This window comes from Trachypithecus francoisi, unplaced genomic scaffold (genome assembly GCF_009764315.1).
Source record: "Trachypithecus francoisi isolate TF-2019V2 unplaced genomic scaffold, Tfra_2.0 Lachesis_group15, whole genome shotgun sequence".
NCBI lineage: Eukaryota > Metazoa > Chordata > Mammalia > Primates > Cercopithecidae > Trachypithecus > Trachypithecus francoisi.
This window is the reverse complement of record NW_022681460.1, coordinates 56,259,142-56,282,140: the sequence shown is the minus strand read 5'-3', so window position 1 is coordinate 56,282,140 and position 22,999 is coordinate 56,259,142. Positions and strand designations below refer to the sequence as shown.

Below are 22,999 nucleotides of genomic sequence, written 5' to 3'. Positions count from 1 at the left end.
TTGATCTGTGAGCCTTTTATAAACATTTATCTATTTTTTTCCTTAGACTATCAATCCTTCAACTAACTTCCAATACCCTAAACAATTGGCAAAACTAAATTTACTTTAAGAGAGATGATCCTTAGGTCTAGGTTGTGGGTTTTGGTTTAAAAAATGTTGGCTGGATGCCGTAAGCAATGAGTTTTATCTCAACTCCAGTAGAAAAGTCAGCAGATTTAAAGTAAGCAGAAAAAAATAGAGAATTTAAAAGACTTTACATGCTAACTCTGTCGTTGCAGAGGTGTTTTTAGAGAATTCAGATAAAGATCATTTGAGTTCTGAATGTTTCTTGATGTAATTTGTCTATTAGTTTAAAAATGTGTGTGAAAAGAAGCCATAATATACGGCTAGCTGGAGTCCCAGAAGACCTGACTTGACAGACTCCCATTGACTTGACTTGAGAATCCCATTCTGTTTTTTATTAATCTCTCAGGAGCAAAGGAAATCCTGTAAATTCTGTCAGCGAATGTCAGGAGTTTGGACAGTGTTTAGATAGTGACTTTTAACTAGCCGTCATATGCCCACCATTTAGAATGTTTGTTTTTCTCTTGGAAGATTTTCAGAAACAAGCAAGGGAAAAAAGACCAATCATTTACAGACACATAACTAAACCAAAATCAGTGTAGTCACAAGCTTTAACTCAGCATGCAGATCAAACAAAATATTAAATTAGACATTTAGAAAGAAGCAAAAGTGGGCCGGGCGCGGTGGCTCAAGCCTGTAATCCCTGCACTTTGGGAGGCCAAGACGGGCGGATCACGAGGTCAGGAGATCGAGACCATCCTGGCTAAAATGGTGAAACCCCGTCTCTACTAAAAAAAATACAAAAAATTAGCCGGCCGTGATGGCGGGTGCCTGTAGTCCGAGCTACTCGGGAGGCTGAGCCAGGAGAATGGCGTAAACCCCAGAGGCGGAGCTTGCAGTGAGCCAAGATCATGCCACTGCACTCCAGCCTGGGCGACAGAGCAAGACTCCTTCTCGAAAAAAAAAGAAAAACAAAGAAAGAAAGAAGCAAAAGTAAATTAACCAGAAAAGACACGGCTCAGAAACAGAATGTCAATTCTGCAGAAACCAGATTACTCAAACCAGCATGTCTTTGTACCAAAAAGGACTTCAGAAAAGACAAAAAAGTCTTTTATCATCCCAGTAGGGATGTAAGGCAGCCTTTATTAAGGCAACCTTATAACCAAAACAAATCCAGAATAATATCAAAAAGCTGCTACCAAAAAGAGGGAGTGTGGACCTTGAGAGAAGACTCGCCATGGCCAAAAAGGCAAGCTGTGCCAGCAGAGAGTTCAGAGCGCTCGAGTACCGCACACCCTTTCTAAGAATCATCACTTCCGGCCGGGCGCTGTGGCTCACGTCTATAATCCCATCATTTTGGGAGGCTGAGGCGGCTGGATCACGAGGTCAGGAGATCGAGACCATCCTGGCTAACACGGTGAAACCCCATCTCTACTAAAAATACAAAAAATTAGCCGGGTGCGGTGGCGGCGCCTGTAGTCCCAGCTACTCGGGAGGCTGAGGCAGGAGAATGGCGTGAACATGGGAGGTGGAGCTTGCAGTGAGCCGAGATCTCGCCACTGCACTCCAGCCTGGGCGACAGAGCAAGATTCCGTCTCAAAAAAAAAAAAAAAAACATCATTTCCTTTCCATAATGATCCTTTTCCTGATTCCACTTCTGACACATTTGTGTCAACCTAAATAACAAACAAAGAGGCTCCCTAAAAGAAATGATATTTATTGGTCAGGCGTGGTGGCTCAAGCCTGTAATCCCAGCACTTTGGGAGGCCGAGACGGGCGGATTACGAGGTTAGGAGATCGAGACCATCCTGGCTAACACGGTGAAACCCCGTCTCTACTAAAAATACAAAAAACTAGCCGGGCGCGGTGGTGGGCGCCTGTAGTCCCAGCTACTCGGGAGGCTAAGGCGAATGGCGTGAACCCGGGAGGCGGAGCTTGCAGTGAGCTGAGATCCGGCCACAGCACTCCAGCCCGGGCAACAGAGGGAGACTCCGTCTCAAAAAAAAAAAGAAAAAAGAAATGATATTTATTCAGGAATAGGGCATTGCAGTGGCAATATGTGTGCCATAGTGAACTATGTGCTTTTTCAGGGAGGTATGGAAAGATGAAGGTTTTTAAAGGAAACATGGGGAGGATTACATAATTGTTTTGAGTTAATTATGCTTGGCTACAAGAATCACTCACAAAGGGGATGCCCAGTCTGAAGCTGGACAGGCAGTTACTGGGCATATGTCCTCGCAAAAGTATGAGATTTCAATGGTCTTTATACAAGGTTATGATTTTTATAGTCTTTTGTTACAGTTTTTGTTATCAAGCATTTATGCATGAGAATCCTTCTCTTCATGGCCTTCTCTGGCTCTATTTGTCAGGATTTTTTTTTTTTTTTTTGGTTTTGGTATTCTTTTTGAGATGGAGTCTTGCTCTGTTGCCCAGGCTGGAGTGCAGTGACGCCATCTTGGCTCATGTAACCTCCGCCTCCTGGGTTCAAGTGATTCTCTTGCCTCAGCCTCATGACTAGCTGGTATTACAGGCACCTGCCACCACACTCAGGTAATTTTTGTATTTTGCTGGCCAAGCTGGTCTCAAACTCCTGAGCTCAAGTGATCCGCTCTCTTCAGCCTCCCAAAGTGCTGGGATTACAGGCATGAGCCACTGCACCTGGCCTGTTTTTTGTTTTTAATACAAGTGACTCCATTTTAATTCTGACAACTTTCACAGTAGCCTATCTTCAAAGGCGGTGCACCTCCCAGGATTCATGCACTTTTTTTTGTCCCTTCCTTTTGGATCTGGGCTGGCTTTGACTCTCTTTTTTACCAACAAATGTGATGCTGAATGACACCTGAGGCTGTCGTAAGAAGCCTTGTAGCTTCTGCTTTGGTGCCTTAGAACATTTGTCCTAGGAGAAATCAGCCACTATGGTGGAAGTCTTACTACCCTGAGACTTCTACGCTATGAGAAAGCCCAAGCTAGCCATTTGGAAAAGCCACATTGGGGAAAACTGCCTCACCAGCCCCCAGCTTTCCAGCCGTCCCAGCTCAGGTACTAGACATGCAAGTGAAGACATCATTGTTTTTTGGAGGTCCAGCCGCTATAGTTTAGATGTGACTTGTCCTTGCGAAAACTCATGTTGAAATTTGACCCTGAATGTGGCAGTATTGGAAGGTGGGGCCTGGTGGGAGGTGGTTGGGTCATGGGGTGGATCCCCCAGGAATAGATTAATGCCCTCCATGGGGGTGAGTGAATTTTTGCCATCTTGGGAATGTATTCGTTCCTGTGAAACCAGGTTGTTAAAGAGTCTGGCCTTCTCAGATTCTCTGTCTTGCTTCCCTTTGCCATGTGATCTCTGTGCACACTGATTCCCTTTACACTTTCCACCATGAGTGGAAGCAGCCTGAGGCCCTCACCAGATGCAGCTGCCCAATCTTTTTTTTAATTTTTATCATTATTATTATTTTATTATTTTTTTTGAGACAGAGTCTCGCTCTGTCGCCCAGGCCAGAGCGCAGTGGCCGAATCTCAGCTCACTGCAAGCTCCGCCTCCCGGGTTGACGCCATTCTCCTGCCTCAGCCTCCCGAGTAGCTGGGACTACAGGCGCCCGCCACCTCGCCCGGCTAGTTTTTTTTTGTATTTTTTAAGTAAAGACGGGGTTTCACTGTGTTAGCCAGGATGGTCTCGATCTCCTGACCTCGTGATCCACCCGTCTCGGCCTCCCAAAGTGCTGGGATTACAGGCTTGAGCCACCGCACCCGGCCAGCAGCTGCCCAATCTTAAACCTTCCAATCACCAGAATCATGAGCCAAATAACCCTTTTTTTTTTTTCTTCTTTCTCCAAGATGGAGTCTTGCTCTGTCACCCAGGCTAGATCAGCTCACTGCAACCTCCACCTTCCGGGTTCAACCAATTCTCCTGCCTCAGCCTCCTGAGTAGCTGGGATTACAGGCATCTGCCACCATGCCTGGCTAATTTTTGTAGAGACAGGATTTCACGATGTTGGCCAGGATGGTCTCCAACTGGCTAGTCTCGAACTCCTGACCTTGTGATCTGCTTGCCGTGGCCCCCCAAAGTGCTGGGATTACAGGCGTGAGCCACTATGCCTGACCCCATAAACTTCTTTTGTAACGGATTCCTAGCCTCAGGTATTCTGTTACAGCAACACAGGATGGACTTAGACACGAGCACAGTTGAGCCTCCACACAACTAGAGTCCCAGCTGTCAGTTGATGGCATTCTCAAGAGACACCCCAAGCCAAGAACTGCCCAATTAAGCTCAGTCAACACACAGAACCAGGAGAAGTAATCAACTTATTTCAAGCCATTGTAGTCGGTGACATAAATATTTGCAGTGGTCCCCACCTCCTGGTATTCATGCCCTTGCATGACCTCACCTCTTGAGTGTGGGATGAACCTACTGACTTCCTTCTGAAGAACAAAATGAAGCAAAAGTGGTGGGACGTCATCTGTGAGATTAGGTTATAAAAAATTGTGACTTCTGTCTTGCTCTCACACTCTGGCTCTTCTCATTTGCTCACTCTGAAGGAGCAAAGCTACCACGTGGTAAGCTGCCCTACAGAGAGCCTCATGTGGCAAAGAATTGAGAATGATCTCGACAGCCTGTGAAGTGCTGAAGCATGCCCATGACCACATTGTGTGAGTTTGGTGGTGGACCCTTCCCTAGTCGAGCCTTGAGATAACTGTGGCCTCAGCCGAAACCGTGATTGCAGTCTTGTGAGAGATCCTGAGCCAGAGGACCCAGTTAAGCTGCACTGGATTCCTGACCCACAAAGGCTGTGAGACAACAAATGTTGTTTCAAGCCACTAAGTTTTGGGGGCAATTTATTATGTAGCAATAGACAACTAATAGACCTACTACATTTTAGCATCGTTCGTTATACTGTAATAAGTAATGGGAATGAGTACTTTGACCAGAAAGCAAAACTAATGGCCTTATATTGTCAGTAACTGCTGAGCAGAAGGATGCCTGTGTTCCTGGTGGGTGTTATAAAACTTGATGAGCACAATAAAGCATTTGAAGCAGTAAGAGCGAGACTCTTGCTTCTAAGGATCAGTGCCTAGGAGTAAAGGAGCCACTGGAAAGTAAGCTCCCCTGCCTGCTGCAAGTGGGCCAGCAAGGTACAAACTCTCCTTCAAATTATGGGAGGGAGGGGCTCTGGGGAAGGTAGCTCCATGAGGGAACTAAGCACCAGAAGAAGCACCTCAGTTCATGCTGTGCTTTTTGGAGAGAGGTTGAGTCAACTGAAGATGGGTATCTGGGAGCTGTCAAAACCTCAGGCCAAGAGATGTCTCTAACATGAGCTGTCACAAATTACAACTTTGCTTGAGGGGAAGCCTGGATTGTTAGATTTTCCTGCCTTGGAATGAAGAATAGAGAATTAGAGTTGTTGGTACTGAATTCTTCTATACTCTCTGCACTGAACACGCAGATCAATTTCCTTTTTTTTTAACAAAATCTTCCATATATGGATGTTATGGACTGAGATTTATATGTTGAAGCCCTTGCTCCCAGTATAGCTGTATTTGGAGTAAGGAAGTAATTAAGGTTAAATGAAGTTATAGGTGGGGCCTTCTGATAGGATTAGTGTCCTTATAAGAAGACACTCTTGTCTCCCTCTCCCTTTCCCTGCACACACACACTGAGGAAAGTGTGAACTGAACACACAGTGAGAAGTCATTGCATGCCAGGAGAAAGCCTTCACCAGAAATCTCATTAGCTAGAACCTTGATCTTGGACTTCTAGCCTCTAGAACTGTGAGAAATTTGCAAATGAGACTCTTGAGTTGCTATCAACGTTGAAAAATAGCAGGGAGTGGCTGGGTGCGGTGGCTCACGCCTGTAATCCCAGTACTTTGGGAGGCCGAGGCGGGCAGATCACGGGGTCAGGAGATCGAGACCACGGTGAAACCCCGTCTCTACTAAAAATACAAAAAATTAGCTGGGCATGGTGTTCGGGCGCCTGTAGTCTCAGCTACTTGGGAGGCTGAGGTAGGAGAATGGCATGAACCTGGAAGGCGGAGCTTGCAGTGAGCCGAGATTGCGCCACTGCACTCCAGCCTGGGGACAGAGCGAGACTCCGTCTCAAAAAAAAAAAAAAAAAAGAAAAGATGGCATGATCTCAGATGGAGAGCTGGTCTCAAAAAAAAAAAAAAGAAAAGATGGCATGATCTCAGATGGAGAGCTGAGGATACGTCATGAGAATTGGAGTAACCAGCTGAGTGGGCTGAAGCCACCAAGACATGAATTCATTCTCGGACTTCTACGGACCTTACCTGAAATGAAGCTCATTCTGAGCTTAAGGAGGAAACTTGTGCAGCGGAAGAATGCTCAGAGCAGTGGCCCTGGAAGTGAATATGGAGGGATCTCAAAATGCATCACGTAGGCTGGGCTTGGTGGCTCATGCCTGTAATCCCAACCACGGAGGAGGCTGAGGCAAGAGGATTGCTTTAGTAGAGACGGGTTTCACCATGTTGGCCAAGATGGTCTTGAACTCCTGAGCTCAGGTGATCCCCACCTCATCCTCCCAAAGTTCTGGAATTACAGGCGTGAGCCACCATGCCCGGCCAATGAAGTAATCATTTAGGTTATTGTTTGTTCTTGACTAGAAAAGGACAGGGACCTCATCTGTATATTCATGTTGTGTTTCCAGAGCTGAGAGTTGTTTCTGGCACACACAGAGTGCTCCATTCATGTTTGAAGAACAAATAAATGAGAAAACCAGTATGACGGGAGAAGAGGAGCCGAGGGCCACATGGTTGCTTACATCCTTGAAGGAGTGTTGGGAGAGGCCTCTTGCTGACCTGCGTGACGCTGGACAGCAAATCCAGCGGGATCTGACAGGAAGGAGTTGCCAGGAGGTAGTTTGGAGCCAGATGTACAGTGAGGGCCAGTGGTCCCTGGGGTGGCGAGAGTTTCCTCTTGCTGGAGATGCCTCAGGAGAGACCAGGCAGCTGGCACAGAGCAGGGATTTCCACGTCACCTCATGCCGCTCTGGGCTGGAGGTAGATACTGGCTGCCTCTAGGCAAATGTGGCCAGCAAATGTGCTTTGTTTAGTCCCTCCCAGGGTTTAAGATATTTTTTCAAATTAGTTTCCAACATTTTAGAATCAGAAGTGTTGAAAGACAAAATGACAGCAAATTTAAAGATCCTAAGTAGCTTTTCTTCATGATTCTAGAATTGGGTAGCCCTCAGAACCAACAAGTTCAAAGGACTCCGGGACTGCAACGTGGTTGGACAACATTTATGGGCAGAAAGTGGAACTGAGGCTCAGAGACGGCTTGATTGGTTACAGCTTTGTGTTCTAGCTTATTTGAATCAGCTAACCACCTGAAGGACAGAAGCTCAGTGGCTGTGATTGGCTGAGACTCAGCTGTTTGTTACAAAAGCATCCTCCCAATTAGGGTGTCCTCTCTTTTATGTTAACTATGCCAGGCTGCAGCTCCTTATGTAAGGACTCAAGCAGGGAGGCATCCTTAGGCCTAAACATTTAACAGAAGGTGTCACATGAAAATGCATGTTTGGGCTGGGTGCGGTGGCTCACGTCTGTAATCTAACAGGCCCCGGGGGTTGCCGACTCACCCCTTCCTGCGCCCCACGTCAAGTCTGTCCCTGCAGGTACCGAGTTTGTGTTCTCCGGTCTTGTTGCTATGAAGAACTCTTTCCCTCTGCGTGTGTATGAAAAGAACTTGAGAAATAATCTCTTGTTATTCCTTGAAGAGTTGCGGTTTAGGATTCAGAGCACTGATTAAATTTTGTGTTACTATTCCTTGGTGTCCTGGCTCAGACTGCTTGCTTGGTATCTCCCCTTTTTCCCCCCGCTCTTCCTAATATCCATCTCACCCTCCAGATTCAGCCCCAACTCTGCACATTCTCTCCCCTACCTTCTCCACTCCCCCCAAGGCGAGTTAGGCACCCTTCCTCACTGTAGCACCCTGAGCTAAGGGTACCTAACTTACTGCTGGTAATTTTCTTTGCCTGTAATTTCACTGAGGGCAGGAACTGTTTCTTATTTATGTCCACACCTTTCTGCCAGTAGTAAGCCTGTTTACAGTTTAGTGAATGAATGAGGATACATTGCAAAGGAAGCCTGGGAGTCCTTTGTTTAACTCATGCAGACCGACTTTAAACCCATAGCACATGGGAACACGGGACATTTTGAGTAATGCTCCAAAGAGAATCTCAGAAGTATCTAAATCTTGGTTCTCATCCATTCTTGATTACAGAAATGGAGAACAGTGAGCCAAGATGGCAAATCAGAGAAGTGCTTTTGGTCCACTGGTCTCTTCACACTGTGTCGAAGCCCCGGATCCCCACTCCTGTTGCAGCGCCCGGCAGAGTGGGGCTTGCACTTTCAGGTCCATTTCCAGCTCTATGGGATGCAGGATCCACAGCGCATCCTTCCCCAGGGCCAGAGCCTGGGATGGAAGCTCTCACACTATGCGTACTGCAGTCTAGAAGCGGCTTGAGGGAGAAGCTACCAGAAAGAGCCCGGAAGGTCTGTCATCATTCGGGGTGGTAGAAGTTTGCCCTGGCTTTTAACCTTTTTGGGGGTCACGAGCCCCTTTGGGAATGAATATACAGCTATAGCTCCTCTCCCTAGAAAAATGCAGACATCCGTAGCATTTTCCAGACAACTGCAGGGCATTCATGGACTCCCGAGGCCCATCCTTACGCCCGGACACTCCGGAAGTAGGAGTGAATGAATGAGCAGTTTCCCTGCCGTAGGGACAAGAAGTAAATTAAGTCATTCATTCACTCATTCTTTCTGTCTTGAGCCCCAGCTCAGGGCTAGCCTGGGTGCTCCCGGCCGTGGGGCTCCGCCCTTGCAGGGGGCCACCCCCTTCGCCGCGCGCCCACCCCCCTCGCCGCACCCCCGACCCCTGCCCCGCTCCGCCCACCCCCGACCCCGCCCCATGCCGCCTCGCGCGCCCCCTTCCGCCGTGAGAGTCCCTTCCGCGCACGTGACCTCGGCGTCGCGCTCTGATGAGTTTTCCGCTGCCGGCCTCTTCGGGGCCGCTGTCGCTCCGGCTCCGGCTGCGGCTGCCGAGGCTGCTGCGCGGCGCCCGGCAGGCTCGGGACGCGCGGGCCGGGGCCGAGAGTTCGGGGCGTCGAGATGGAGCCGTGAGTCCCAGGCCGAGTGGGCGGGCTGGCTGAACCTCCGGACACTGCGGCCAGAGTTGAGGCTCCCTGGCTCCCGGCGTCCAGCCGCGGGGTCCCTGGAGCCCACGTGGAGCTAGGGGCAGGGAGAGGGGCGCTGGGGGGGCTTCGCGGGCGGGTCGGGCGGAGGTCCCTGCGCTGGGCGAGAGTAGACCGGGGCCAGGGCTCCCTCCAGCCTGCCTGCCCGGCCGCGGTTAGAGACCGGGATGCGGTCGGGGTTCCGGGACAGGACTGCGAGCCGGAGCGTGCACTGGGGGGCCGGGAGAACCGGGGGCGCTGCGGCCCTTCCCCGGCGGAGGGTGACCGCCCGCTCGGAGCCCCGTCGTCTCCCGGGCAGCCTCTCCTGCCCGAAAGGCCTCGCCCCGTCGTCCCCTCGGTATCGAGAGGGCTCCGCGCTGCCCTGCGGTCTCGCCCAGCGCCGCGTGCGAGGCGCTTAGAGGCGATTGGTGACGTGGGCACCGGGGAGTCTGCCGCAACAGCCCCTTTGGACCCGGGGTGCCGAATTTTATGAGTTTTATGCGTTTTACGATCTGCTGACTTTGGGCTTATTTTTTTTTACTTCTTTGAAGTCCAGGGTTTGTAATGAGGAAAAACCTGTCGAGGACGCCATCCCTAAAGCTTGCTTTTGATACAACAGTCGCCTGGGTGTTCCCCTGGGCGCATCTGGAAAAGAAGGAGACGGAGTTAACCAGAGAGAGGGTTAGCACCGCGTCGAGTTGCAGGAAGTCCGGGAGAAGGAGTGGCCCAGCTGCGGCCGCACCTGGCAAAGGAGGCTTCCAGGCCTGGCTCCCTGCACTGAACGCAGCCTCCGAGGTTCCTGGGCGCGCTTCCTGGCTTATGTGCGGTTTTTGAGGCAGAAGGGTTTTGCTTTGGATCTCTGCTGATTTTTCTGGCTTTGAACGTGGTCAGAGAAGTAACACCCAGGCCTGTTGCCTTAACGCAAGTGCCTGTGACATCTGTTTTTCCTTCTGCTTCCTTAGAAGTTTCTGACTTTGGTATGTTGCTTTAGCACCTCTTGGGAAACTGGAATGGCATCAAATATCAGACCTATGTGGAAGTTTTAAGTATTTTAAAAGCCAAGTGGAGGTAGGTTAGTAGTACTGACTCTGCACAACTCTAGAGGGCAGCATTCTTGTGCGGCCTATGTGAATAACACTGCTTGGAATACCAAGGGAACGGTGTCTTGTGGAACTGTGGCCTTGTAGCAGAGTGACAACTACGTGTTATAGAAGGTCTCTTACCGCCGCCCCTTGGAGCTGCATAGGTGGGCTGGGTGTGCTTTTTCAGTGGGAGAGAGACCAGGAGTGTGAGGTGGTGAGGGCTTTGGTCAGGACAGGGATCTGGGTCTTCTGCCAGGGTCCTGTGCTGTTAACAGGACAGGGAACTAGACCAAAGAAAGCAGTTGACTAAGGAAAGGTCCCCTAGGAGGACAAGGAAAACACAGCTTGAATTTTGTGCGAGTTTGACGCCTCCCTCTGTGCAGCAGTAAGCGCTTTCGCCTCAGGCTCTGTGGAGTACTGAGTGTTAGGGAAGAGGGGGATGTGGGTATCTGGAAGTCAGCTCACCTCCATCGGCCAGCATTCCAGGCACGTGCCTGGAAACTGAGAAAAGTTTGGTAGCAGATAAAATCCTCCTAAAAAACAAGCCTGAACATCCGAAGTGCGTCCTGGACTTAGGTGACTGAATGCTCTCTGTCCTTGGCTGGTGTGCCTGAGAGCCCAGAGGTGAGAAAGGTCAGAAGGAAGAGAAGCCCAGGGAAAGAATGGGAGAGAACAGCCGCTTGGAGGAGCCAGGGGCAGCTTCAGCACTCTGCTTATGGTGTGTAGGGGACCGTCCCCCTGCAGACCCTGGCCCTGTGACCTCACTCATTCGGCCCAACCTGCTCTTTAAAAAGGTAGGCGAGATTGCCATCAAAACCCATCAGCAAAAAGAGGTAGTGGTTCTTACGGCTTTACTTTGAACTCTCCTGCAGTCTCCATTCCTTCCCTGATGATGCTAGGGACGGGAGAGATGCCAGGAGTCTGAGGATGGTGTGGGGCGTGTCTCATTTGCTAACTAATGTGACTTCTTGTTTCAGCTACAGGGCTGCACGGAGTTGAGACTTTCTCATGCTCACATGTTGCTTTGGTCTTACTTTAGCATTTCTCTGCAAATTTAAATAAGTCTGTTTTTTGTCTGTGTGTGTCTTGCTTGGCATGTGAAGCCATTTTTTAGCGTGTATTTTATGTGTTTCTTTCATTCTGGGGGCATTTCAGTGTAGAAGTGTATTAATTACAGCTGTCTTCGGCCAGCAACAAAGCGTGGCACAGACAAATTAAGTACCATGGAGCCCTGCTGTGGCTTCAGGGTCCTGGGCCTCCTGAGTCTCTCTCAGGGCTTTTGAGGATATACCAGGCTTGGGTCAGTATCGTATTCCTGCAACAATTTAATTATTTAGGACTTTGTCTCCTAAAATGGTTTTTTGTTCTGACCAAAATGATCTCTAGAAATAGTAAAAGATAACTGTGAGTGTTCACCATGTAGCAGGTGCTGTTGTAAGCACCTTACATCCACTGTTTCATAGAATACTCACAATCACATTTCGTGAGGAAGTTTCTCTTTTCCCCATTTTGCAGATGAGGAAACTGAGGTATGAAAAGACAAGTGAGTTTCTCAAGGCCTTAGAGCTGAGCCCAAACCCTGGGCCACCTGACTCTAGAGCCTACACTCCTGACTGCTGTACTCTGCCCGTCTCAATAACTGCTGATAGTTAATGGTTACTTGGCAAGGGTTTTCATGCCATAACGGATTTAATTGCCACAGCATTGTTAGGCCTGTGGCTTCCCAAGTTTCCTGAATTTTCAGGAACAGGGTGTTTTGTTTGTGTGTATTTTGAGAGGGAGTCTTGCTCTGTCACCCAGGCTGGGGTGCAGTGGTGCAATCTTGGCTCACTGCAACCTCCGCCTCCCGGGTTCAAGCGATTCTCCTGCCTCAGCCTCCCGAGTAGCAGGGATTACAGGCAAACGCCACTGAGAGGTGACAACATCCTAGCAGCCCGCGCTCTCGGCACCTCCTCAGCCTCCGCATCCACTCTGGCGGCGCTTGAGGAGCCCTTCAGCCAGCCACGACACCGTGGGAGCCCCTCTCTGGGCTGGCTGAGGCCAGAGCCGCCTCCCTCTGCTTGTGGGGAGGTGTGGAGGGAGAGGTGCAGGCGGGAACCAGGGCTGCGCCAGGCGCTCGCCGGCCAGTGTGAGTTCCGGCGGGCAAGGGCGCAGGTTCGGTGGGCCCCGCAGGCCGAGCGGCCGGCTGGTGCTGTGGACCCAGGGCAGTGAGGGGCTTAGCACCCAGACCAGCAGCTGCGGAGGTTGCCCCGGGTCCCCTAGCAGTGCCAGCCCGCAGTCACTGCACTCAAAATCTCGGGGGATTTGGCTGCCTTCCCGGGGGGCCGGTCTCGTGACCTGCAGCTTGCCGTGTCTAGCCCTGCCCCCGTGGGCTCCCGTGCGGCCAGAGCCTCCCCGACGGGCGCTGCCCGCTACTCCATGGCACCCAGTCCCATCGACAGCCCAGGGGCTGAGGAGTGCAAGTGTGACTCGGGGCTGGCGGGCAGCTCCACCTGCAGCCCCGGTGCAGGATCCAGTAGGTGAAGCCAGCTGGGGTCCTGAGCTGGATGAGGACTTGGAGAACTTTTATATCTAGCCAGAGGATTGTATATGCACCAATCAGCACTCTGTATCTAGCTAATCTGGTGGGGACTTGGAGGACTTTTATGTCTAGCTAAAGGATCGTAAATACACCAATCAGCACGGTGTCTAGCTCAGGGTTTGTAAATACACTAATCAGTACTCTGTGTCTAGCTCAAGGTTTGTAAATACTCCAATCGGTACTCTGTATCTAGCTAACTCTGTGTCTAGCTAACCTAGTGGGGACTTGGGGAACTTTTCTGTCTAGCACTCTGTGTCTAGCTCAAGGATTGTAAACGCACCAGTCAGCACTCTTGTCAAAACGGACCAATCAGCATGCTGCCAAAACGGACCAATCAGCTCTCTGTAAAATAGACCAATCAGCTCTCTGTAAAATGGACCAATCAGCAGGATGTGGGTGGGGTCAGATGAATAAAACCAGGCTGCCTGAGCCAGCCAGCGGCAATTTGCTGGGGCCTTTGTTCCCTACTGCGGAAGCTTTGTTCTTTGGCATTTTGAAATAAATCTTGCTACTGCTCACTGTTTGGGTCCGCGCTGCCTTTATGAGCTGTGACACTCACCATGAAGGTCTGCAGCTTCACTCCTGAAGCCAATGAGACCACAAACCCACCTGAAGAATGAACAACTCCAGACACGCTGCCTTTAAGAACTGTAAGTCACCACGAAGGTCTGCAGCTTCACTCCTGATAGCGAGACCACGAACCCACCAGAAGGAAAAAGTTCCAAACACATCTGAACGTCTGAAGGAACAAACTCTGGACACACCGTCTTTAAGAACTGTACCACTCACTGCGAGGGTCCGTGGCTTCATTCTTGAAGTCAGTGAGACCAAGAACCCACCAATTCCGGATACACCACCATGCCCAGCTAGTTTTTGTATTTTTAATAGCGGCTGGGTTTCGCCATGTTGGCCAGGCTGGTCTCGAACTCCTGACCTCAGGTGATCTACCTGTCTCAGCCTCCCAAAGTGCTGGGATTATAGGCATGAGCTACCGTGCTTGGCTAGGAACTGGGGTTCTTGAGAGGTAGAGTTAACTGCCCCAGGTTACCCTACAGTGGGTGTGTCTAGGCAGGTGGCTCCCAGCCCAGGTTCGTAACCACCAGGCTGCACTGCCTGGAGCCTCCTGCTAGGGCCAGTGCCACTTGTACTGAAATGGGGTTCAGTGGCCAGCGTTTGACTGAATTCCTTGCTCCCTGTGGCCTGGGCAGGGTATTTGCTGACCTGACCAACATGCTCCTGTATGTGAGTCACTGGGCTTGCAGTCTGGAAAGGATATACATGAACTCACCGCTCTTTGGGTAGCTGAGGACATTATTTATTAAATTGTGTTTTGGGGTGGTAAGGCCTTGAATGTTCACATAATAGCTTTTTTGAAGCCTTAATTTTTTTTTTTTTTTTTTTTTGAGATAGGGTCTTACTCTGTTGCTCAGGCTGGAGTGCAGTGGTGCGATCTCAGCTCACTGAGACCTATCCCTCCCAGGTTCAAGCGATTCTCCTGCCTCAGCCTCCGAAAAAGCTGGAACTACAGGTGTGTTTCACCACACCTAGCTAATTTTTGTATTTTTAGTAAGGACACGGTTTCACCATGTTGGCCAGGCTGGTCTTGAACTCCTGACCTCAGGTAATGCACCTACCTCGGCTTCCCAAAGTGCTGGGATTACAGGCATGAGCCACTGTGCCTGGCTTGTACTTAACTCTGGAGTAGCTAGAGAAATGACATACCCAAGTTGGCTGATTGAAATTTTAGAGTTCCTATTCTGCTCCCTTTGAGAAGTTTCTTTTCAAAACTCATTAACTGGTAGGTTACTTGAAAAGGAAAGATTTTAGTGAAGGGCCAAAGAGTGCATGTGAGGGAGTGGTGGGCCTTCTTTCCGCCCCGACTTCCACATGCTGGATGTGCGTTTGTGGGTTCCAGTTCCACCTCCACACCCTGCTGCCTGGGGCCTCAGTGGGCTTGTATCCTCCCACCCCAGCCTGTGTTTTCCCACTTGTAAAATGAGCTGATGTGCCTGTCCCACAGCAAAGCTCCCAGCCTGGTACCAAATAGGTGCTCAGGAAATGCCTTCTTTCACCTCTGCTGCAACCAGCTGGAGGGGAGACTTCACACGGTAGGTCTTCAGAGATGTTGTTAGAACGAAATCCAAAATGCTTTCAAACAGAAAAAGTAGAGGAGAAAAAGCACAGCCATCGTTTCTAATAGCTAGTCTGGCCGAGTTCTTGTCACACTGTTCTGAGCACCATGTTTATGACTCCACTCGTACCTGCCAGCAACTCTGTGGGATGAATCTTCTGCCTCTCTCCATTTTGCAGGTGAGGACACTGAGGGTCTGGGGAGCTGTTTACTTGCCTGCTGTCCTGTGGTCAGAAAGTGGGGAACCAGGCTGTCAGGCAACAGGCTGGCGTTTTGGGTCAAAGGAGAAGAGATTATTTTTATACAGATTGGAAAAATAAAAACGACAGTGTGAGAATGGGCTGGGAGATTTAAAGTCCCTGACTACTGTTCAGATCCTAATTTGTCAGTTCTTGAGTGGGAGATCCAGGCATCAGTTGAACAAGTAGCAGGATGTGTAGTACCAAAAGTTCTCAGTCTTACCCGCCTAACATCGTGGTGGCTTGTGGAGACTGAGATGAAGGCGTCTCTCACACCCCTTGGGCCCCTGCTGTGGGTGCTGGTGTTGCTGGGTTCTGTAGAGGTGGGAATGCTGGTGCTGGCTTCCCTCCCGTCTCTGTCCCTGTCACTGCAGGACAGCAACTTGAGGTGTTTTCATGTCCTCTGCTCACCCGGGTTGCATCTGTTTTGTGGTTCTGTGCAGCGGTCCCAGGGTGGCTGAGTGCTTGGGGAGTGCTCGCCTCCCCTGCTGTGCCCTCCTGGCCCTGCTTTCTGAAACCACGAGGCCTCTGTGGGAGGGGCAGGCATTTACTGGGCAAAGTTGTGTTGGTGCCCTGGTCCTGAGGCGCTCAGTGCATCTGATGGGGATATAGCTTTACAGCTGGCTGGGCTTGAGCAAACCTTGTGGCCTTGAGGACCAGGTCCCAGGGAGGAGGCTTTCTGGATGGGGTCGCCAGGAGCTGCTGTGCCCCAACTACAGAAGCAGAGGGCCAAAGCCAGAGACACAGCAGGAAGAGACAACGCTGGGGGGAGGAAGTTCAGGGTTGTAATTCAGCGGTTCACTTACCATTTACCATTGCAGGGAAAATAGAACATGGAGGAAAATAGAAAAAAACAGGGGAAGAGTGAGTTAGTAAAAATGAGAGGCGTTGAAAGTTACTGGGCCTGCACCATACCTACGGCGCAGTGCTGGCCTCTGGGGGTGAGAGGGGAAGCTGCAGGTGCAGGGAGGGCATGGGGGTGGATGCGCAGTGGAGCCCCTGTAATGAAATCCTGAAAATGGTGCACCGTGTCCTGCGGGCGAATGGACGGTTGCTTTCTCCCACAGAGCCTCGCGGTGGGGGCAGGGGTGGAGTGACCTGTCAGTGGCAGCAGGATGGGCAGTGCTCCATGGCAGGGATGGCTGTTGACTGTCTTGCATTCTGAAAGGACGGTTCCCGTTACCTCAAGACAGGTTTTCTATGCTTGTGTGACTTTGTATGTTGAGTTTTCCTTTTAAATTGTTTTTTATTTCTGGGGAGTGTGTATTGGTGGAAAACTTTGGATTTAGTAGAGTATCTGAGATGAATCTGAATGGATTCTTCCCAATCTCCTGGCTTGTGTACCTGGAGGGTTGGAGTTGTTGTGTCCTGAGATGGGCGAGGCCACAGGCACAGGATCAGGGGTTTGGTGTGAGGCAGGTCATGTGTGAGGTACCTGATTGATAGCCAAACGGGCGTGCGAGGTGGTTGAGTAGGGGTCTGGAGTTGAGGAGAGAGGACTGGGCTGAGGTTTAGAGCAGGCCATATAGTTCACACCTGCATCCTCTCGCAAGCCTGAGGCGGGATGTGATTACCAAGGGAGTGAGAGTAGAGAAGGTGAGGGGACAGAGAGCAGTGTGTTCCAGGACAACGATGGTGAGGGAGGTGATAGGGTGAGAGAGGTGATGGGGTCAGGGAGGTGATGGGGTCAGGGAGCTTCCAGTGTTGTACTTAGCAGCTTTGTGATCTAGGGCAAGTAACAGAACTTTCCTAAGTCTGAGCTTTCTCATTTGAAAGGGGTTGCAAAGTACCTACCTCGGGGCTGTGATGACGGAGGGAGTGCGTAATTCACGTAGGATACGTGCAGGGTGGCAGGAAGGCTGGAGAGGGATTGTGGGGAAGGATCTCGGGGACTTTGAAAGGCCTGTCTAAACTTGATCGAGTTGGCTGTGGGGCACCATTTCCTGAGCAGGGCGAGGCTGTTACAGTGCTGTAATGGCACAAAGGAAGATGCGTTTGGGGGTGATGGCAGCAGCTGGCAGGAGTTTTTGGGGCCTGGACAATGGGACTGGCATGCTGGGGATGAAGAGGAGCTGGGGAGCAACGACTCAGCTCTTCCTGGCTGACTGAAAGTGTGGGAGGAGCAAGAGAGGGGCATCTGAGTTGGTGCCAGGTTTCAGGGTATGAGACTGGAGAAAGGGTGGAGGCAGGAAGTGGGCAGTGGAAGTGGACTTTTCAGTTATGTTGTTTTGGTTTTTTGCTCAGTTTGAAACCTTTTGACCTTAAAGTACTGTAGGGCTTCTAGGTGAAAATGTCTTGGGCGACCTGTTTGGGAGGGGGTAGAGTGGGCAGGGAGGATGGCTCCCGAAGGCAGGAAGGACGGAGAGAGAAGCAGCAGATGAGCTGGTGTTGGAGGACTGATGTGAGGGGTGGCCGGAGTCTAGGGCTGGAGGTTTCAGGAAGCGCACGGGGACAACAGAGATGAGATAAGGAGAGGGAGGGCCTGGGGTCAGGGCATATTTTCTGCATCACAGCCTTGCCTCTAGGTGTTTAGAAATATCCTCCCTTGGGGGACTGATCAGAGAGGGCTATGAGTTCTCGGGCACTGAGACTTACTCGGTCACTGGTCTAGGCTGGCTTGATGTTAGAGACCTGTGAGCATTTCAGCAGGAGGTAGAGCTGCCAGTGGGTTTCTGGTGCAGAACAGGAGCCATGTTCTGAAGTGGCTGGGGACTCCAGCCGTTGTGGTCACTGAGCTGGTCTCACAGCAGGGGGCTAGGTTAGTTCTGGCAAAGACACCTCCCCTCCCCCATCTTTACCTTGACTTCTCAGTGTTTTGTTGTTTTGCCCATGAGCCACAGTTTTGGAGCTATGATTGATCTGAAACGGAGTCTTGTTTCTGAGGCTTCAGAAGTCTCTGTTTTTTTGACTCAAATCTTTTTTATTTTAATTTTTTAGTGACAGGGTCTCACCCTGTTGCCCAGGCTGAGTGCATTGGTGCAGTCTTAGCTCACTGTAGCTTCAAACTTCTGAGTTCAAACGATCCTCCCTGCTCAGCCTCCAGAGTTGCTGGAACTACAGGCATGAGGCGTGCTGGGCTGGTTCAGAACTTTTAGATTGGAAGTTGAGAGCGGACCGTGGAGGGGAAGGCATCGATTGTTACGTAGAATCATCCTGTCCTGGTGCTGCCTCAGACCACGATAGCCCTGCAGGCTGCAGAGGGTCGCAGGACCCTAGGCCCTCCAGCGAGGATACCTGCTTGACAGGAAAATGAAGACGGCGGAAGCCAGGGCCTGGTGCCCACCCTCTCACCCATGAGCTTGGTGCAGCACAGGCGGTTATACCCAGCTTACACTTGCTCAAGAAGAAGACGGATTATGTTGTTTCCTCTGTGTCTTTTTTCCTTTGAGTTGGACGACTTGATTGCTAAGCCAGGAAAATTTGTAATAAGTTGGACTTAAGTAGAAGTTTTCAGGAAGGGGAGACATGGATTTTATTGAGCCTTCTGAGAGAGACTGGCAGGTGCCTGGGGTGGGTTGTACCCCCATGCCCTTTTTCTTTTTTAAAAAAAATTGAGACGGGGTCTTGCTGTGTTGCCCAGGCTAGAGTACAGTGGCACGATCTAGGCTCACTGCAACCTCTACCTCCCAGGTTCAAGCGATTCTCTTGCTTCAGCCTCCCAAGTAGCTGGGATTATAGGCATGTGTCACCACACCTGGCTAATTTTTGTATTTTTAGTAAAGATGGTGTTTCACCATGTTGTCCAGGCTGATCTCGAACTCCTGACCTCAAGTGATCTGCCCGCCTCGGCCTCCCATGCCCTTTCTGGGATTGCAGGCATGAGCCACTGTACCCAGCCTCTCATGCGCTTTCTTAAGGCCTCTTTTTGCAACGTTCCTTCTCATTTGCTAAATAACTGCTAGTAGGGGGTCAATAATGTGTTTTTGAAATCAAGATTTAAAATATAGTTATTCTGGTTTTCTCTGGTTCCAAGTAATTTCTCTTGTGCTTTCAGCCTCCACTCGGGGAGTTCTCAGAGCTCCTTAGTCTTGGGACTGTCACCCTGAGAATGGTGCAGTGGAGGAACTCAGAAATAGCAGTGTCATTGTTTAAAAGCCACTTGAGCTTTACAGCAGAGGGTCAGAGATAGCAGAGTGTTTCCGTACACTCTTCTTCAATTCACAGGTGGGGAAACTGAGGTCTAGAGACAGTGCATGTGCCCAAGATGCTGTAGCCCTGCCCTGTGCACCTGCACTCCGCAGAGGTGGCTCTGGGATGGCTCCAACCTACACCCAACTCCTCTGGGCAAGCCCTGTGGCTTCCCCTCAGGGAGCACTTCACATAACCTGGCGCGTTTATCAAAACGAAGACATTGACCTTGGGGCAATACTGTTAACTGAACTACAGGCTTTATTTGCATTTCCCCACCATCTAGTCCATTTAGCTTTGTGTCTTTTTTTTTTTTTTTTTAAACTGAAAAGGCCCTGAGCAGCTGCCTAGGAATCTTCCATTCTGCAGTTTTTGTTTGTTTATTTTTGAGACGGAGTCTTGCTCTGTCTCCTGGCTGGAGTGCAGTGGTGCGATCTCCGCTCACTGCAACCTCCAACCCCCTGGTTCAAGCGATTCTCCTGCGTCAGCCTCCTGAGTAGCTGAGATTATAGACACGTGCCACCACGCCCAGCTAATTTTTTTTTTTTTTTTTGAGACAGTCTCGCTCTGTCGCCCAGGCTGAAGTGCAGTGGCACCATCTTGGCTCATCTTGGAAGCTTGGCTTCCCGGGTTCACGCCATTCTCCTGCCTCAGCCTCCCCAGTAGCTGGGACTACAGGCGGCTGCCACCACGCCCGGCTAACTTTTTGTATTTTTTAGTAGAGATGGGGTTTCACCATGTTAGCAGGACGGTCTCGATTTCCTGACCTCATAAGCCGCCCGCCTCAGCCTCCCAAAGTGCTGGGATTACAGGCCTGAGCCACTGGCCGCTAATTTTTGTATTTTTAGTAGAGACAGTTTCATTGTGTTGGCCAGGATGGTCTCAATCTCCTGACCTCAGGATCCACCCACCTCGGCCTCCCAAAGTGCTGGGATTACAGGCATGAGCCACTGCGCCCGGCCATCTGCAGTATTAAAACAATAACATATTAAACACACCATGCTTACACTAAGGAATAGACTTGACACCTGGGTTAACTGCGGAAGGTCAGAGGAGACACTTCTTTCCGGTCCAGGCTTCACACTGCAGGGCTTGCCCAGAGGAGGTGGTGTAGGTTGGAGCTGGCAGCGCCATCCCAGAGCCACCTCTGCGGAGTGCGGGTGCAGAGGGCAGGGCTGCGGCATCTTGGGCATGTGCACTGTCTCCAGACCTCAGTTTCCCCACCTGTGAATTGAAGGTGTTGAGTTTGCTCCCTGAGGTCATTCCTATGGCTCCTGGGCCTCTGAGGATCTGTCAAGCCCCAGAGCTGAATTGGGGCCGGGCTGCCTCCTTCCCCAGCTCTCGTCTCATGTTCGTGGGTGAGTGTTTTCACCGAGTCCCAGGGCAGCCGTGGAGGCACCTATTTTTTATTTCTTCACTCAGTGACCCTGGTCTGTGTGCTCACTGCCCAGGTGGCCACGCAGGCCCTGCTGGGGGCAGTGGGCCCAGCCTTATCAGAGCCACGTCCCAGAGGTGTTGACTCACGGCTTCACCCTGGCCCTGAGGCGGGCCTGGCAGTGACTTCCTGTTCTGTAGCCGCAGTCTCAGGCACGTGCTGCGGGGGGGTGTGGGCACGCAGGCCCGTGTGAGCTTTGGACCGTGAAGCCAGTAACCTTCTTGCAGGGCCGGGCTGAGCCTGTGTCTGCCTCCCCGGGTGGGTGTGCAGCTGCCTGTCCCCGACGTGAGGTGCTCAGGGTCCTTCCTGCTGGCCTGACTCCCAGGACCAGAACATGCGAGGACGACAGAGAACACAGAAGACAGAGCGAAACAGACAGCACTGCGTGTTCCTCTGGTCTGTGGGTCTCCTCTTCAGGGCACAAGGGGGGGGATGGCCACACCCTTTTTGTCGGTGGTTTGACTGGGACACATTCATGCTCGTGCATCCCGTGCTGCTCAGAGAAGCAGAGCTGTGCCTTGCGACAGAGACCAAGTGTTTCCAAAGCCTCACATGTACTGCCTGGGCCTTTACAGATTTTTCTTTTGTTTCCTGGCTCCTGATTAGGGTGTTCTAAAAGAAATGATCCCTGCCCCCGGTGTTTTCCTGTGACCGGGCAGGGACCTGGCAGGGCAAGTGGGTTTCCCCGTTGGTGTAAATCACACAAAACTGCACAGCAAGGCAGCGTCCACGCTGGTGGGTGGCATGAGGGGAACCTGAAGTTGTGGAGGACTTGGGATGGGAGGAAACAGGCTATGGGCTCGTGGGAATGGCAGAGGAGTGTGGTGCTGGCAGGACCTGGAGCTTCAAGTGGAGCCTGACGGTGTCACCCCTGTAGGCCGTGTGCTTGTGGGTGTGCCTGTGTGTGCACGTGTGTGTGTATGTATGTGCGTGCGTGGGGTGGGTAGTGGGGTCTGGTCACTGCCTCTGTGGCAGTGACCCCTGGGGGGTGTAGGAGTCCCAGTACGTTCTCCTCGAGTGTGGGGTTGGTGTGCTGCGTGCAGACCGCGGTGCCGGTGTGTCCACGGACCCTCTAACCCAGAATGTGCAGGAACGCATGGCTCCTGAATCAACCGCCGAGGCTCTTTTTTTCAGGAGGTCACCTGGTGGCAGTGCAGGCCCACTTCAGAAGTGAGAGGCTGGGAGGGGAGGTGGGCAGTGTCGTGTGGGGAGGGGTGTTGCTGTAGGGCTGGTTTCCTGTGACCCCCGTGCCTTCCCCTGACTGTCCCTCACTGCTGGCTTCTGCCCTTAGGCTGGCGCCCATGCGGCTCTACACGCTCTCCAAGCGCCACTTTGTCCTCGTGTTTGTCGTCTTTTTCATCTGCTTTGGCCTGACCGTCTTCGTTGGGATCAGAGGTAAGGTTCGGTTTTTACCCAGTGAATCTTTTGCTATGTGTGGTGGCCCTGGCGCGTTGCTTTCGACCAGCTCAGCTGTGCCCCTGTCTCCCACTGCCAAGGGCTCCAGCATGGAGGGAGAAGTGCCCACAGGGAGGATGGGTCCCAGTCCTGCACTTCTAGCTGCTCTGTTTCTCCTGGGGGAGGTGCAGTGAGTAGCCCCAAGTGACCCTGTCTATGCCCTGTGCAGCAGCCGGGGCAGCCTTGACCACATGCCTTCATTGACCAAGCAGACATTTCTAATCTTCTGTGCACTAGGCCCAGCTGAGCACTGGTGCATTCAGAACATGCTGCCTGGTGGGGGAGACAGGCCACGAAAGAGCTATGATGCAGCTGATGGGGTTGGGAGGAGAGCTGGGGGGCTGATAGCTGTGAGCATGTGGCGGGGTGGCTTGCAGGAGCAGTGAGCTCATCTAGGCCAACGCCCTTTCTCACGGATGGAGAACCTGAAAAGCCAAATGGTTTTCACAAGGTTCCCAGAGACCCAGGCGTCTTTTCAGCCCTGTGCACAGGGCAGGCAGCCAGGAGCCTGACTTGTCTGGAGAGAATGTATTCCATTGCTATGTTTCCCTCTTACATAAAATATCTTTCTCCATAAGGGTGATTTCTGGTAGATGTTATTTAATTGATTTACTTAATACTAAAGTGTGAACAGCAATTAGGCTTAACCTGTCCCAGAGGCAATTTGTGCCTCAAAAGGCTAGTTTCTTACCGAAAAC

At 51.3% G+C, this 22,999-nt stretch overlaps 1 protein-coding gene across 4 annotated transcripts in view; it reads left to right on the top strand.

Moving 5' to 3' along the window:
• TMEM181 (transmembrane protein 181) overlaps window positions 1-22,999 on the top strand; it is a 106,879-nt gene that overhangs the window by 16,568 nt on the left and 67,312 nt on the right. The window contains exons 1-2 of one of the 4 annotated variants that reach the window (XM_033234930.1): window positions 9,039-9,196; window positions 22,138-22,241. In XM_033234930.1, coding sequence (XP_033090821.1) covers window positions 9,189-9,196; window positions 22,138-22,241 — 112 coding nt within the window. In that variant the 5' untranslated portion in view covers window positions 9,039-9,188. Of the gene's footprint in view, window positions 1-9,038; window positions 9,197-14,499; window positions 15,224-21,827; window positions 22,017-22,137; window positions 22,242-22,999 lie in introns of those variants that run through there. The other 3 variants (XM_033234931.1, XM_033234929.1, XM_033234928.1) reach the window with 3 other exon arrangements.